The 15,117-nt window shown below is 65.4% G+C and overlaps 1 protein-coding gene across 4 annotated transcripts in view; it reads right to left on the minus strand.

The window, feature by feature from the left end:
• ARHGEF10 (Rho guanine nucleotide exchange factor 10) overlaps positions 1-15,117 on the minus strand; it is an 89,360-nt gene that overhangs the window by 5,124 nt on the left and 69,119 nt on the right. For all 4 annotated transcript variants that reach the window (XM_038560553.1, XM_038560552.1, XM_038560549.1 and 1 more), the window contains 4 exons: positions 14,221-14,426; positions 13,623-13,780; positions 8,577-8,719; positions 5,180-5,354 (listed from right to left, as the gene is read on the minus strand). In XM_038560553.1, coding sequence (XP_038416481.1) covers positions 5,180-5,354; positions 8,577-8,719; positions 13,623-13,780; positions 14,221-14,426 — 682 coding nt within the window. The remainder of the gene's footprint in view (positions 1-5,179; positions 5,355-8,576; positions 8,720-13,622; positions 13,781-14,220; positions 14,427-15,117) is intronic.

The raw sequence follows: 15,117 nt of genomic DNA on the forward strand, positions 1-15,117 counted from the left end.
GCCTCAACCATGCGCTGTGCCCACGACCGCGGCAGGGAGAGAGGAGGGCCGGGCGCCGCTTCCATCCTGGGCACCCAGGTGGTGGCCACGCCCTCCGGGAGAGCGGCCCCTGCACCCCGCGCCCCAGCAGGTGGCTTCCCGCGGCCCCGGGCTCGGTGCGGGCAGCGGCCTGGGCAACGCTCACAGGACACAGCGCAGCCGGAAAGGCCTTCCCAGCTCTGGCTGCTCCTGCGCTTGGTCTGACGGCGAAGGCCCTGCGGTGCCGCCCCACGGGGGGCTCCCGGGCGGGATCCCGGCCTCCAGGATGTTCAGGGGCTCCCAGCCTTCCCTGTGGGCTGTCAGGCCAGGCATACATGAGAACGGTCCAGCCTGCCCGCGGCCCCGAGGGTCGGTGTGCTCTCCTCCCCGCAGGCCTGACGGCTACTCTGCACGTCTGCGGCCCACCTGCAGCTCACCTTGCTGAAAACACATGCAGACGGGCCAACACCGAGGCCACAGGGAGAGCGACACGGCCGCTCTTACGACTTCCCTTGCGATGGCAAAAAACAAACAAACAAAAAAACACCCAGAAACCCTCCAAAACCTCAAACTAAACCTACATAAACAAAAAGATTCAGTTTTGTCTGTCAGTGTAGACTCACGTGCTGGTTGAAAGCTAACGGGGTTTCTGTTCCCCAGAAGCCTGTTCGGGGGACTGGGTTTGGAGCTGGGCGGGCGCTGCGTGCGACTCTGTTTGGGGTCAAATACGTGTAAAGCTATAGGGACACGTGCGCAGGCAGTTTCTGAAGTGGATGAAACCAACTCCCACCCCGACTACCAAGTGGGATGGGAGCTGCCGGGAGGCTCGCCTCTGTGCTCGTGCTGGACACCTCGACGGGCGACGGACGCGGCCCCGAGCCTCAGAGCGTGGTCGGCACCCGGTGGGGCTGCTGCTGGTGGGCCCCGGCCAGCCCCGAGCCCTGACGACGCCAGGCCCCTCCCTCGGCTTTGCTGATTCACAGCTGGTCCCGACTCCGCTCCCATCTGCTCAACTTCCTCTTGATGTGGTCCACGCACGTCCTTTCTAAAGTTACACTGATTTTTTTTAAAAAACCTCATTTGGCCTTTCTATGCGGCGAGGTCTCTCCTGGGAGGCAAGGTGCCCACGCGGTGGGGACACGGAGGGGCTGGCTTACCACGACCTTTCACAACTTTTCTGCCAAAATATTCTCCCTTGGACCTTCCGGACAAAGCAGGAAAGCCCACGTCACAGGGGAAGCAGCTGCACTGCTCACGACCCACAGGCAGCAGGTCCGTGCGACGTCTTTGCAGGGAACCCTGCGCCTTCTAACCCGGAGTCTGCTCCACGGGGTCCGCGTGCTCCTGACCAGCGGCTCCCCGTCGCCTGCCAGATGGTGTGAAGTGGGACGCGGTCTGTGCCGAGGAGCGTGGGCGCGAGGGTCCGCAGCACTGAACTGTGAGCAGGAGGCGCCGCCCTGCGGGCGCTGCACCGACGTCCTGGAGCACGGCTCAAGCCCCGGCAGCAGCACCGACTCCACGGAGCGACTTCGGGGAAGGGCCTGAGTCACAGCCTCGATTTCACCCCTGACGTCTGCTCCTCCTGCCTGGGGAGGCTTCACCTTCAGAAGGCCCCGGAATCTCGCCGGCCAGCGACAGCGCCAGAGGCTGCCTCCCGTGCCCACTACACGCAGGACACGGCCCTCGGGAGGCTGGCGCCGCGACACGTGCAGGACGCGGTGTCCACATGAGCCGCCGGGCCGTCCCCAGCAGTGCCCGTGAGCGACAGCCCAGCACCCCCCGCCCAGGCGCCTCTGCATGCGAGAGACACGCGCCACGACTTCTGGGGGAAAGTGGGGTGCACCAGGGCCCGTCGCTGGGGACCCGGCCCGAGGCTGAGACGGCTGCTACGACGGAAGGGGAGGCGTGACAGATGCCACCTGGCCCTGAGCGGAGCTAAATCCCACTCGCACGCCCACCCTCCCCCTAGGCTGTTCAGCTGCAGGGGCGATGACCTCCGAGGGGAGCGGGAGACACAGGTCTGGTGTAAAACACCCCCACGCGCTGGAGCACAGAGGCAAGGGATTCGGGGGGACGGGGTCAGCGACAGGTGTGTCGGCCTTGGAGAGAGACTGGCGTGAAGACCGGGCAGGGGAACCCGGCAGCGGGGGCGGTGCTGTGACCGGGAGGCCGCGCTCGGGGACTCGCTGCACCCCCGCTAGGCCCCGCCAGGGCCCATGTGGCCGTGACCGGCACTCGCAGAGCCATGCAGCTGCACAAACACGGGAGCCGTGGGCTGGAGGCTGAAACCACCACGAAGAGGGCGTGAGAATGGAAGGAGGGCGGTGTGGACGAGGGGGCAGGGCCGGGCGGACGGCGGCCCTGGGGGTGCTGGCCTCTGGGGGTCCGGACCCGCCACGACCCGCCGCGACCTCGGGGAGCGAGCGTGAGGTGACAGCGGGTCGGGGCTCCCAGCACCGCCCCCGGGACGGGCCCAGTGTCATGCCCTCCGTGACGCAGAGCCCAGCGCCAGCACCTGCCCTACCAGCACGTGTGCAAGAGAGAGGCCGTCGCAGCCCCAGCGCAGCTCCCGTGTGCTCACAGGCCCAGGGCGGCCGCGGGCCACTTGGCTGCCAACCCGGACCTTACGCAACCGGGTCTCCTCACAGCACAGAAGCGCCTGCGTTCTCCAAGGAGACACTTGTCAGAGTCACGCCTGCGCTGTCTCCTCGCCACACGCACACGCGGGCACACACGGCCACGAGGTGGAGAGTGTGCGCCTTCACGTGGGCCGCACGCCTGCAGCGGTTTGTGTGTCAAACAGCAGAGGAACAGCTCTCGGCCTCACCCAGCCCCGACGTTGGCCTGTTTCCCGCTGCCTGGTCCCCCCGCCCCCGTCCCCAACTCCACGGTCCTCCCCTGATCCAGGCTCTCTAGACCCGACCCCAAACCACCCTGCTTCCCCCGCATCCACGGTGACTATTCCTCTAGTGCCTTCTGCCTAAGCCACGGCACCTTCACCACGTTCCAGCCACCAGCCACCGACCTGCCAGCAACCAGCCACCAGCTGCCCAACAAGCACCAACCGATCGACACCAACACCAGCGCGAGACCTCCCGCTGACACCACCAGTCTCGCCACTTTTAAACGCACACGCGTACACACAGGCTACCCGGTCGGAACAGAACTCGCGTCGCACGTGTGAGACTGACCACTCGCTCCACGGCCCGCGGGGCAGGGGCCCCGACCGTTCTAAGAGGTTTTCTCCATGCTCATGCGCTTACAGGACGCAGACGCTGCCGAACACGTGCGGTCGATCACGAGGCAACCTGACCGGGGCGCCTGGCGCCGTTGGCTACGGGCTCCGCCAAGCCGAAGTCCAGACTCAATCTCTGCCGCGAAGCTCCTCCCTCACACGCCCACACACGCCCCACACTAAACCCACGGCTCTCATCTGCACAGTCACACCTCACACATGCACACGCCCACACGGGTGTCCACACGCTCTCACACGCCCACACACCCCCATGCACACAGCTGCACCCCGCAGGTGCATGCACACGTGTGCACACAGGCACACACCTGCTCTCAGGCCACGTGCTTGGCCGTCCCCCACCTGCCCCTCCTCCCCTGGGCCCCCCGCCTAGCCCCCCACCACCTGGCCACCCTTCCCCTACCTGCCTCCACTGCCTGGCCCCCCCCACCTGCCCCCCGTGCCTGGCCCTTCCTCCCCTGGGCCCCCCTGCCTAGCCCCCCCACCTGGCCCTTCCTCCCCTGGCCATCCCCCACCTGGCCCCCCCCCCCGCCTACTCCCCCCCACCCCATCCCAGCCCCCTGGATATCTGCGCACTGCAGGGCTCCCTCTGACTCTGCAGCCTCCTCTCACCTCCTCAGGGTGGGGCCTGATTCTGACCTGTCACCCTCTGCCCCGTCCCTGTCCCTCACCGCCCACCGGGTGATGATCTCCCCAACTACACCCCTTTCCTGACTCCTCGGCCACGTGCCACATGCTCCTCCCAACTTCCTACGGGGCCGCTCTGCTCCGCAGCACCACGTGCAACGTTACAGGGCTTTTGTGGCCCCACAACCCAGGCCCTGAGGCTCAGACTTCCCGGCCCTCCTTCCCCCTAATCGGTTGTGCCCCAGGCCACTGCTTCTCTGGGCCAGAGCGGGTCCCCACGGACCCTCCCTCCGTCCCCTGCGGGCTGCTCCTTGCACACTCTCGGCCACAACCCCGCTGGCCTCTTCCCCTCTGCCCCTCAGCTCCTGCATAGCAGCCACCTGCTTACACGCGTCCAGCCGTGTGCCCACACGCATCGGTGACATGCTCACACGTACCCCTCCGTGCACGCACACACCAGCCACGTGCCACACACATGCAGCAGCCACACGCTTACACGTGATGTACGTGCGCTAACTACACGCTTATGCACACCGGACACATGAGTACATTCGAGCTACAAGGTCACACGCACCAGCTACACGAGGTACCGGCCGCGGGACCACACGCTACCTACGCACATATACACGTCATCAACACGCTTATAAATACCGGGCGCTTGCTGATACCCACTGCCTGCCCGCTTACGCACAAGGTAACCACGTGCTTATGCATACGCGGCAGACGTGCCACACGCGTGCGTAGGTGCACACCAGCTACGTGCTCACACGCGACAGCCACGCACATTCACACGCTAGATCCATGCGTCCACCCGCACTAGCTCACGCACACACGCCAGCTACGCACCCACCAGCTACAAGCAACACGGCAGCTCCGTGCACGCACACGAGCTACCCGCACACGCAGCAGCCACCTGCCGCTCCCGCAGTCCCGCTTCTCTGCTCGTCTTCTCCCCCGCCAGGGCCTCCTTCCTGCTCTGGGCCTGGCGGGCTCGGCCATGAGGCTGCCCCTCTGGCTCCCGGGAGCCCGCTCTGCCCCGCTGCTCTTCCTTCTCTCTGCTCTTCAGCTCGAGCCCCCGCTCCCAGGGCCCGGTCTCATCAGCTTTAAGTACGAGAAACGTCCACGGTCAAGGGTTTCCGACTCTAAGAACGGGGCCTTACCCGGGCCTGAGCTAACGCAGGATGCACTTCTGTGCCCTCGCCCCGAGGGGGCCGTGCCTGCGCTCCGTGCCCCCCTGACGCCCTCTCCTCCCCGGGACCCGCCCCGTCCGGGTCTGATCACCTGGGAGCATGTGGTGGACGGGGGTGGCTACGTTGATGTCCTGAAGATGCTTGAGCGTCTCGGTGTGGAAGAGGCGAAGCGTGGACCCGGAGGTGAAGGCGAGCCAGATCCCCACGCCAGCGATGACCATGTGAGACACGACCATGCCTTCCTCCTGGTGGGCCTCCAGCTGGCTCTGCGGAGGTCAAGGGACGCGGTCAACGGGGTCTGGGGGCACCGGAGCCTGGACCCGGCGTCGGAGCAGCTGCCCCCAGCCCCAAGCCGCGACTCAGACGCCGGGTCACACGGCTGAACCGGCCACGGGCGTCCAGCGGGCACCCCAGAGCAGCTCGCTGTGACCCAGGGACCCACAGCGAGGGCGCTGCACACGGAAACCAGACACCCGAGCAGTCAGCCCACCCGTTACGGTTCCCCAGCAGGTGCAAGTGCTTCCTGGAGCCTGACGGCATCTGTGGGACCCACGTGGGCGCACACGCAGCCCCCAAGAGCCCGCTGGAAGGCCTGCCCACCGTGGAGGCGGGGTCCCTGGGCCTGGCAGGCTGCCCAGAGCAGGAAGGCGAGGGAGGGCCTCCGGGGCACGTGGGGGAAGGTCCGGGAACGCAAAGCTCCACAGGCGGGAGGCCAGCAGGGCCCTGGGACTCGGGTTCCCCAAAGCCCGCTCTGCCTGTCCCCACCGCCCTGAGCGCTCCTGGGCCGCCCGCAGGTCTCTGGGTCCCCGCCCACCCCGGCCGAGTCCCCAAAGGCTCCTGCTACTCCCGTGGGACCAGGCCTTTCCTTCCAGAGCTTCCGGCCGACTCTGCCCCGTGTGCCCCGCTCACCCTGGCGAGCGGCTCTGAGGCCCCATGAGAGGGGCCAGCCCCGGACAGGGGGTGGGCCAGCCCTGGGCAGGGGCTGGCCCCGCCTGACAGCTGTGGAGAAGGGGCACGGGGGGACGCCCGGAGGATCAGCTGCAAGATGGGCATCCACGGATGCCTCCTCTACGCGGAGGGCTTCCTCCTCTGAGCTCGGGGCTGTGCAGAGCTGAGGACATGCCGTGCCTACGCCCACAGAGGGGGGCGCCGGGCTAAACCCCGCACCCGCAGCCCGCGTGACACACCACGAGCTGAGCCGACGGTGAGCACGTCCATCAGCGGCGGGCGGCCCAGACCGCCCCCCACAGCTGCCACCGGGACACGCGAGGCTCTACCCTCCGGTTGGGCTTCTCAGGGAAGAAGTTCTGTTTTTCTCTTCCAGGCACAGGCTTCCCAGGACGAGGCCTGCAGGAAGCGGATGGGCAACCCCCACGCCGCATGTCCACCCATGGGGCTGACAGATGGGGCCGGGGGAGGACGGGGCGCCCGATGCACAGCCCTGCATGCGCCCCCTTGCCCCGCGAGGACAGGCCGGCACTGCCTGCCATGACCACTGCCCGCCAAGACTGCCGCCCGTGCCACAGCCGCTCCCCACGGGCCACGCGGTCACCGCTCCCTGGAAAACGGCCTCGGGGAGGCAGGGCAGTGCCATGGGGAGCACGGGAAGGACCTCCCAGTGCTCCCCGAGTGTCAGGCAGCACAGCCGCGGTGTCTCCTCCCCAACAGGTTTCTGGCCCTTGATGAATCCAGCAGGCGGGGGTGGGGCCCAGAGCCGGCTTTCTAGAACGTTCCCAGGAGCTGCAGCTGGGCGCGTCCACCTTCCACTGCTTCTTATTTCCCTGTTGGTCCTCCAGTCCCATCATGTGCCTCCGTGACAAGCGCCCCGAAGGCCGCAGGAGCGCTCTGCGCGGGGTCACTGCCCGGGACCGCGGGGGCTGCGCCTTCTGCACCTCACGGTGGGTGGTGCGTGTCTGCGCGGCCACCTCACTCCTCCTCCTCCTCCTCGTGGGTGGTCTCTGGCAGCTCCCCCTGGGCGGCTGGTCGTGACCCTGGGGAACGCGGCCCTGTGACACCCGCTGCACGGTAAGATCCCTCAGGGGCTCAGCATCGCACTTGGCGAAGAGGGGGTCCCGGCTGGAAAGGACACGCGCGGCCCTCCACGGACGCCTCCAGCAGGCCGCTGCGAGTGGGTGACCCGGGGACATTACTCCAAGCTCCTCGGTACCGAGCGTGAGGTGCCCTCTGGGTGCACCTGCACCAACCTCACCTCCCGCCTCGCCGTGGTCCTGGCGCACACACCCTCCCCCCACGAGGCACCACGCCTGCCTTCTCGGGATGCCCGCTCTGCCCGGCCGGCCTCCTGCGGCTCTGCCCTCCGTGCTCATGGCATCGAGGCCGCGACTCTCCTCGTCCTGCCACCTGCCCCAAGGCACGGCCGCGGCTGGCTCTCGCCGGCTTTAGGAGGCAGGGCTAGGCCGGACGCAGAGAGGCACTTCCAGGGCCAGGTGCGGACACGCTTGTCAGTCCGACAGGAAGTGCAGACCCCGCGCGTGCAGGGGAGGCACCTGGTGACGCCCCTCGGCCTCCCCCGCGGTCAGCCGCCCGCGACCCCGTGACGGTGCTCCCGGGCGCAAGGCTGACGTCCCACCTTCTGCGAGCACAGACCAGGCCAAGTGCGTCCCAACAGCTTTCACGCGCGTGTCCCTGCGTGTGCTGCCAACGGCCCCAGGCCCTACCCGCTGACCCGCTGCTGCTCCTCCGTGGAGTCCCCAGGACGGAGCCTCAGAGCCCACAGAGACCACTTTACTGCGCGGGTGGAGGTCGAGGCAACCCGGGCTCCAACTCACCGCCCCAGCTCAGGAAACAGCTCTATCGCCTGAGCTTGCTCAGAGGGCAGGGGACAGAGGGTCGCGGGCGGCGGGGCTCCGCGAGGACACGACTCTGGGTCGCAGGCGGGCGAAACGCCTCCACCTGTCACTTACAAACCTTTCTCTACAAGCACACGCACGCTCACCGAACACGAACAGGAAAGTTCTAAGACTTTACGAAATTCATTGTTCCCTTTGTTACGGCAACTTCTAAGCCTGTGTCCCGACAGGAGATCCGCCCCCGCAAAGTAAAGAGAACGTCCTCCGGCTTTCGAATTTGGGATTCTGTGTAAGCTTTAAGAATCACCTCCACCCGGGAGGTCTGGAAGGGTGAGGACGCGGAGCCCGAGGCAGCCCTGCGGCCCCCACGGCCGGCCGTCTCCCGACCCTTCCTGCACTGACCGAGGGCCGCTGGACCCCGGGCCCCGAAGACGCCCTCGTTCACACTGGGCACGTGTTCATTGGAGCGCGTCTGTGGGACTGGCAGGAAAGCACCAGCAATTCCCCGAGGGACGTGGCCGCACAGTCAGCGGACTCATCTAGGGCGTCTTGTCATCCGCAGACAAGCCGGGGCAGCCTCCTCGGGGCAGGCGGGGGCATCCCCTACAGGCCGGGCGTTCCCGACCGCCAGCCTCGGGGGGCAAGTGGGGCAGCACCGCGCTCATTAAGGCGACTCACCTCTATCGCGTGGGTCTCGGTGCTGACGGTGAACACCTGGCCTCCGGAAGCCGCCCATAACATGTCCTCCGCCATCACCAGGCTGCGAACCGGCAAGACGCCTAATTTTATCACTTTCTGAGGTTCGGAATTCCAGGATCCATCTTAAAAAAATATATATTTTAGTTTCAGTTATCCACGCACACGGATCGGGGGAAAGGACCAGACATCATTTCATCCAGGTCCTTTGGGGGGGGGGGGTAGGTCTACACCCAACGTGGGCTGGAACTCCTGCCCGGGGTCAAGACTCACAAACCAACCAGGCGCCCCACGACCATTCTGACAAGCACGCTGCCACCGGCAAGTCCGACGCGCACGCCTGGTCCCGGGCGCCATCTCCACGAAGGATCTAGCCCAGTGAGGGAGACGGAGCCGCGTTCCCGTCCCACCCAGCGCGTGGGTGGCCCACGCGGCCCAGCCCAAGCCTCAGCTCTCTCCTCCGTGACCTGGGGGTGATGCCGCCCCGTGCCCCCGAGGCTGCCGTGGGAGCGCGAGGAGTGACGAGGCGGTCGGGCCGCTCAGCACAGCAGAAGTCCCACCATCTACCGCCACCCCACACGACATGACGGCCGTAGCCAGGGGTCTGCGTCCGACCCTGCGCCTGCGTCCACCTCCGAGACGCCTTCTAGCTACTGTCCCGTCGGGACCGACCACGTCACCCCTGGATTAAAGTCAGAACTGAGGCAGGAGGCTTTCCTCCCATCTCAGGAGCTCGCTCCGTTCCTGAAGCTCATGCGGTGAGGAAACACTTCGGTTGAAACTATCTTCAGAGACCTACGGACGAGGGTCGTCGCGCTTTAAAGGACATGTGAGTCAACCAGTGCCGGGATGGCAATGAACGATACTTACAGGAAGACTTAACGTACGTTTTCAAGGTGACTGTGTAATTACCCTGCGAAACACTAAAACACATTCTTCGATTTTCAAGGTGACCGTTAATTAAGCCACCACACCTAAAAACAGCGAACTCGGAGTCGGCCGATGCCTCCGACCGAGTCCACTGAAGCGCTCTGCTCGAGGAGACGGGAACGCCTCGGCTGAGAACCCAGTGCCGCTTCCACGCTCCGTATCTGGACCTTTTCATCCAAACCCTGTTTATGACGAACCGTCTTAGGCTGAGGCGCGCGGATGCCAAGAGGCAACCAGGTAAGGTCTGGGGTTCGAGGCGCGTTGAAGTTAGGGCTCAGCTGCAGGTGGAGGGTTTCTAGCTGCAGCTGCAGGACAATCACCGGTTCCCACGGACACCGACCTGCCATCCACTTGTAGACCTGCACTGGACCTGGTATCGAGGTGTGGTCACACGTGCACACGCTCACAGGCAGCCACATACAGTCACACGTGCACGCATGCACAGCCACACATGCATATATATGCAGGCACACATGCGGTGGCACAGGCACACGTACACACAGATGTGTACATACATGTAGTCACATGCGCACAATGTAGAAGGACAAGCAGCCACACATGTGTGCAGTCACGTGAACACATACAAGCGGTCACATGTGCACACACACACAGTAACAGGTGCACAAGTGGTCACAGGTACATGCACAGTCACACGTGCACAGTCACAGGTGCATGCATGCACGCAGTCACATGTGCATAAGCAGTCACGTGCACACACACATGCAGTCACACGTGCAATCACAGGTGCACACGCGTGCAGTCACACGTGCACATACAGTCACATACACAGTCACAGGTGCACGCATGCAGTCACACGTGCACAAGCAGTCATGTGCACACGCACAGTCACACATGCACAGTCACGTGCACACATGCACAAGCAGTCACGTGCACAAGCCGTCACAGGTGCATGCATGCACGCAGTCACAGGTGCAGTCACAGGTGCACACACAAGCACACAGGCCTCTGCATCAGGGACTCACAGTCCTAGAGGCTCTGCACCTCCACATCCGACGGGATCACAGGGGTTCGGAGTGGAGATCCGATTCTTCCCCACACGCGCAGGGGCTGAGAGCACAGGGCTGAGGATGCCCGCAGCACCTACGCCCCCGGCGTCTGCGCCCCAGCACAGCCACCACCCTGACAGTGCTCGTCCCTCTGGAGCAAGAAACTGCTGCACACGTTTTGTTTGGAAGGATCAACTTCTAGTGACTGAACTTTGTTCTGAGCACCTAGTTACTCCTGCAGAGTCTGCGCTCAGTGCCCCGAGTCCTCCGTGGGGGCGGGGGTCCAACCAGGATGTGGGCCTCAGCTCCAGCTGACTGCAGACAGCCTCTCCCTGGAGGCTTCATCCAGGCCTGAGTTCCCTCCCAGGCTGCCCCCCGCGGCTGGGCCCCAGCACATGCTCCCTACATTCTGAGCCAACACCAGGAAATCTGGAAATTTCTCCCAGACTTCCTGATTTCAAGCTCCCTAAAAGGTCAAAGACTTGCAATGATGATGCGTCCTGAGCCGTGGCGGAAGGGCAGCGGCCTCCATCCAGCCAGGCCAGTCCTCCCACCTCAGAGAACACAACAGCGGCGAAGGGACCTCCCTCCGGGGAAGACATTCAGACGCCAACGGGTACGCGACCACGTGCTCTGCATCCGTCGGCGTCGGAGAAACGGAAACCACGGCGAGAGATCACTTCACAGCCGTGAGGATGGCCGTCATCGCCAAGACGCGAGGTCCACGTGAGGTGCAGGAGAAAGGGGGCCGTGTGTGCTGCCGGTGGGAAGGCCGCCCCGGAAACAGCGTGGAGGTCCCTCGAGACATTAAAATAGAGCGACCGTACCGTCCAGGACGCCCACTTCTGGATACTGATCCGAAGGACACGGAAACGTCAATTCGAGAACCTCCATGCAGCCCTGCAGCAGCATCGCAGCCGCCAGTCCGTCGACGGCCGGAGGGAGAGATGTGGTGTGCACGCACGCACAAGGGAGCCCCGTGTGCCACAGAGATGAGGACGTCCCACCGCCGTCAGGACGGGGTGAACCTCGAGGGCGTCATGCTAAGCGAGATGTGTCCTCACGCACGTGTGGAGGCTAAGACCTCTATGTCACGGGAACAGAACTGATGGGGGGCCCAGGGGGGAGGGGGGGAGCCTCGCAACCAGAGAGAGGAAGGCCTGGGGCCTGACGCCCGCCATGAGGACAGTCCACGTCCCGCACGTGAGCGCCCAAGCTCTAAGAGCAGATCCCGAGCGTCCTCAGCACCAACACAGCGACGGTTTGTACGTGACGGGGACGCAGGTGGCGGCTCTGCAAAGCACCAGGGGTGCGAAGGACACCCCGCCGCCCTCGGGCCAGGTCAGTGATGTGCCAGTAAAGCCGGGAAAGGAGGAGTCACCAGCCCCAAGTTAGACGAATATAAATAAGCCCTGAATAAGTCCACAGCACTGGGAGAAACGGACGTCAACACCCCGACTCCGTGCGGGAAGCTCGCAGACGGGACGGAATCACGGAACCTTCAGACCCGCACGCTGTGCACGATGCCCCTGACCTCAGCCCCTGCCGCAGCAGCACAGCTCGACCCCAGGCAAGCCGACCCCGGCCACGCAGACGCAGGAGAAGGAAATGGAGCGACCCCGTGGGTCTAAGTACACGCGGACCTCGTTCCACATACGGCGAGCTCACGCGGAAGCCACGCCTCTGAGCCCGACTCACCCCACGGGGCACACCCGCTGCCCCGGCCCTACCCCACCGTCCGGGCCGCCCACAGGTCCTGCTTCCTGCCCTGGCCGCCCCCCCACAGGGACCTGCAGCTGCCCTGACGTCCCCCCAGTGACGATGGCCCCCCAGAGGGCTCTGACCCGGCACCCCCAGCGCCCTCTGGGCATCGTGAGCACGTTTACCCCGTGACGTGTTCGTCCCCCCGCCCCCCCTTCCCACCCCCAGCCCCGTGGGAGAGCTAGGACTTGCCCCCATCGGCTGCCCCTGGCACTAGCCCCGGGTCCCCTGCACCGAGCCAACGCTCAGCTTGTCCCCAAGACAGTGAGTGACGGCGGCACAGTGCCTGGGAGGTGGCGGGGGTGCTGCAGGCGGGCAGGCATCAGGGGCGGACAGGCTCCCCCCCTCCAAGGGGACCGTCTGCCCCAAGGGGATTCGGCCCCTGACTTCCATGCACCCCATCTTGGTGGGGCCGCCGAAACCCCACAACCGTGAGGGATGCGAGGCGGTGCCCCCGGGGAGGCAGGGGAGGGGAGCACCGGGGACTGGCCCTGCTGACCCCACCTCAGCTGTGGCCCCCGGGCCCCGGGAAGGGTGCACACGGCTGGCCGGGCCGGTTTGGGGCGTCCACCGTGGTGCCCGAGCCAAGGAGACGCTCGGTCCTACAGCTGAAGACAGAAGCCGCCCCATGAGAGGGGCTCAGAGGAAGGAAGGCTGGCCGCGGGGAGCGGGTGAGGAAGCCCCCGACCCTGTCGACCCCGGAACGCGGGCAGTGGGCCCTGCGAGCGAGGGTGACCCCCGGCAGCGGCGGGACAGCTCGCCCTAGTGGAGCTACACCGCAGGGGCGGGACGGGGGCTGAGCAGGTGGACAGAGCTGGGACGCCCCGACCCCAAGAGGCTGCGGAGCCCCGCTGCGCCCTCTGGGTCCCCAGAACCCGCCGAGGTCCTGGTGGAGCCCGTGGAGCGTCCGGGCAGACGGAGTCCAGCCACTCCCACGGGCGGCCTGCATCCCCACCACCCAAGGGAGCCGCCAGCCCTGAGGGAGCCTCCAGCCCTGAGGGAGCGCAGGGGCCGCGGGGGACGGGACCGTGCTGTGGGGGACGGATGTGCATGGACTTCCCACCTCGTGGACAGGGAGGCGTCAGTGGGACAGCGACGGCCTGAAACCACTTCCTGCCTGTGCGGCTGCATGTTCACGCTGGGCACCGTCCTCCCGCCCCATCCCCCCACCTTGTCCTGCCCCATCCTCCTGTCCTGTCCTCCTGTCCTCCCACCATCCTCCCACCATCCTCCTGCCCCATCCTCCCGCCCTCCCTCACCGCCCTCCTCCTCCCGAGGCTGAGAGAGTCCCCGGAAGCCCCCGGGAGAGGGGACGTGCAGACACCACTACCTTCTGCCTTCCTGTAGACGGCCACGGCCCCATTGACCAGGCCGGCGTACAGGCTCTGGGGCGTGCAGGCCAGGCTCAGGACCGTGGACTTGTCGGGGGCGAAGAACTGCTGCAGGCGCACCTTCTTGCAGCCCTGACTGCTCTTATAGATGGAAATGCTGCGGGAGAAGGACGCGGGCCAGTGAGCGCCCCTGCTCGGTGACGGGGCCTCGCCAGCACACCCCCCACCCCAGCTCCGACCTGCCCCGGCCACCTCCGCCCCTCCCTGCCACCCCCACCGCATCTCTTCCTCGCACGGTAAAGGAGAAACAGGACTTCTCCCTCCGTAAGCAGCTTCACATCACAGAACCACCGTGGTTCCTTTACGAGGTGCAGTGTCCAGGAGGCCGGGCACAGAACGCGGTCCTGCTATACTCCGAGACGTGTGGAGTCGGGGCAGGTGAGGGACACAAGTGAACAGCCACGTCGCGTAGCTGCCGTGCCTCCGGGGGGCGGGGGGCTGCAGCTACCCCAAGGGGACTGGTTCTAAGGGCGGTGACCCAGCCTTGGGGCGCAGCCTAGCAGGTGGGGCGGTGGCCGCCCCTGGCAGTGGGCTCACCTCCCCTCCTCGGTGCCCAGGCAGACGGTGGGCACGTCCGACGCCCTCCCGGCAGTGGCCTCGGGCTCCGCGGGCCGCTCCTCTGCGGGGATGAACACCATGCACAGGATGCGAGACTCCACGTTGAAGCACTCGATGACTTTGGGGTTGCAGTTTTGAAACGAGACGATGGCAACCTGGCCCATTTGGCTGGTGCAGCTGCCGATCTGAATGGGGGGTGGGGGGGTTAGAGGAGCACCTGCAGCTTCCATGGCACACCGACCCCGACCTCCGAGGCCACAGATGGGAGGACGACGGAAGGACAAGACGAGAGGACGGGGCGGGAGGGCGGGACGGGAACCACGGTTGCCACAGAAACCAACACTTCACAGAATCCACAGGGTTTAAACCATCTGCTACCGGAGCCCGCGCTTCCTTTTCAACTTACGGGGTGACTTTCCCTTTTAATTTTTTTTTTTTTAATTTTTTTTTTATTTATTTATGATAGTCACAGAGAGAGAAAGAGACAGAGGCAGAGACATAGGCAGAGGGAGAAGCAGGCTCCATGCACCGGGAGCCTGATGTGGGATTCGATCCCGGGTCTCCAGGATCGCGCCCTGGGCCAAAGGCAGGCGCCAAACCGCTGCGCCACCCAGGGATCCCCCCTTTTAATTTTCATAACGAGAGTACAGTTTCGAGGTTTTCTTCCTAGCTCCCGTTGCTATCCCTGAGGAACCAGCTGCCCGGCACTCCGCCGCGGTGGTGGCCCACTCGGGCATGACTGAGAGGCTAACAACCGGGTGAGCATCGGTTCCCAACAAGTAAACGCTGACGTGCGACGGGCTCAGCTAGGAAAGCAAGGCCCAAGGAACCTGAGCACCGGGCGCCTCGCCCCCCAGCACGGCTGGCAGCGCATAA

This window comes from Canis lupus, chromosome 16, assembly GCF_011100685.1.
Source record: "Canis lupus familiaris isolate Mischka breed German Shepherd chromosome 16, alternate assembly UU_Cfam_GSD_1.0, whole genome shotgun sequence".
NCBI classification, from domain to species: domain Eukaryota; kingdom Metazoa; phylum Chordata; class Mammalia; order Carnivora; family Canidae; genus Canis; species Canis lupus.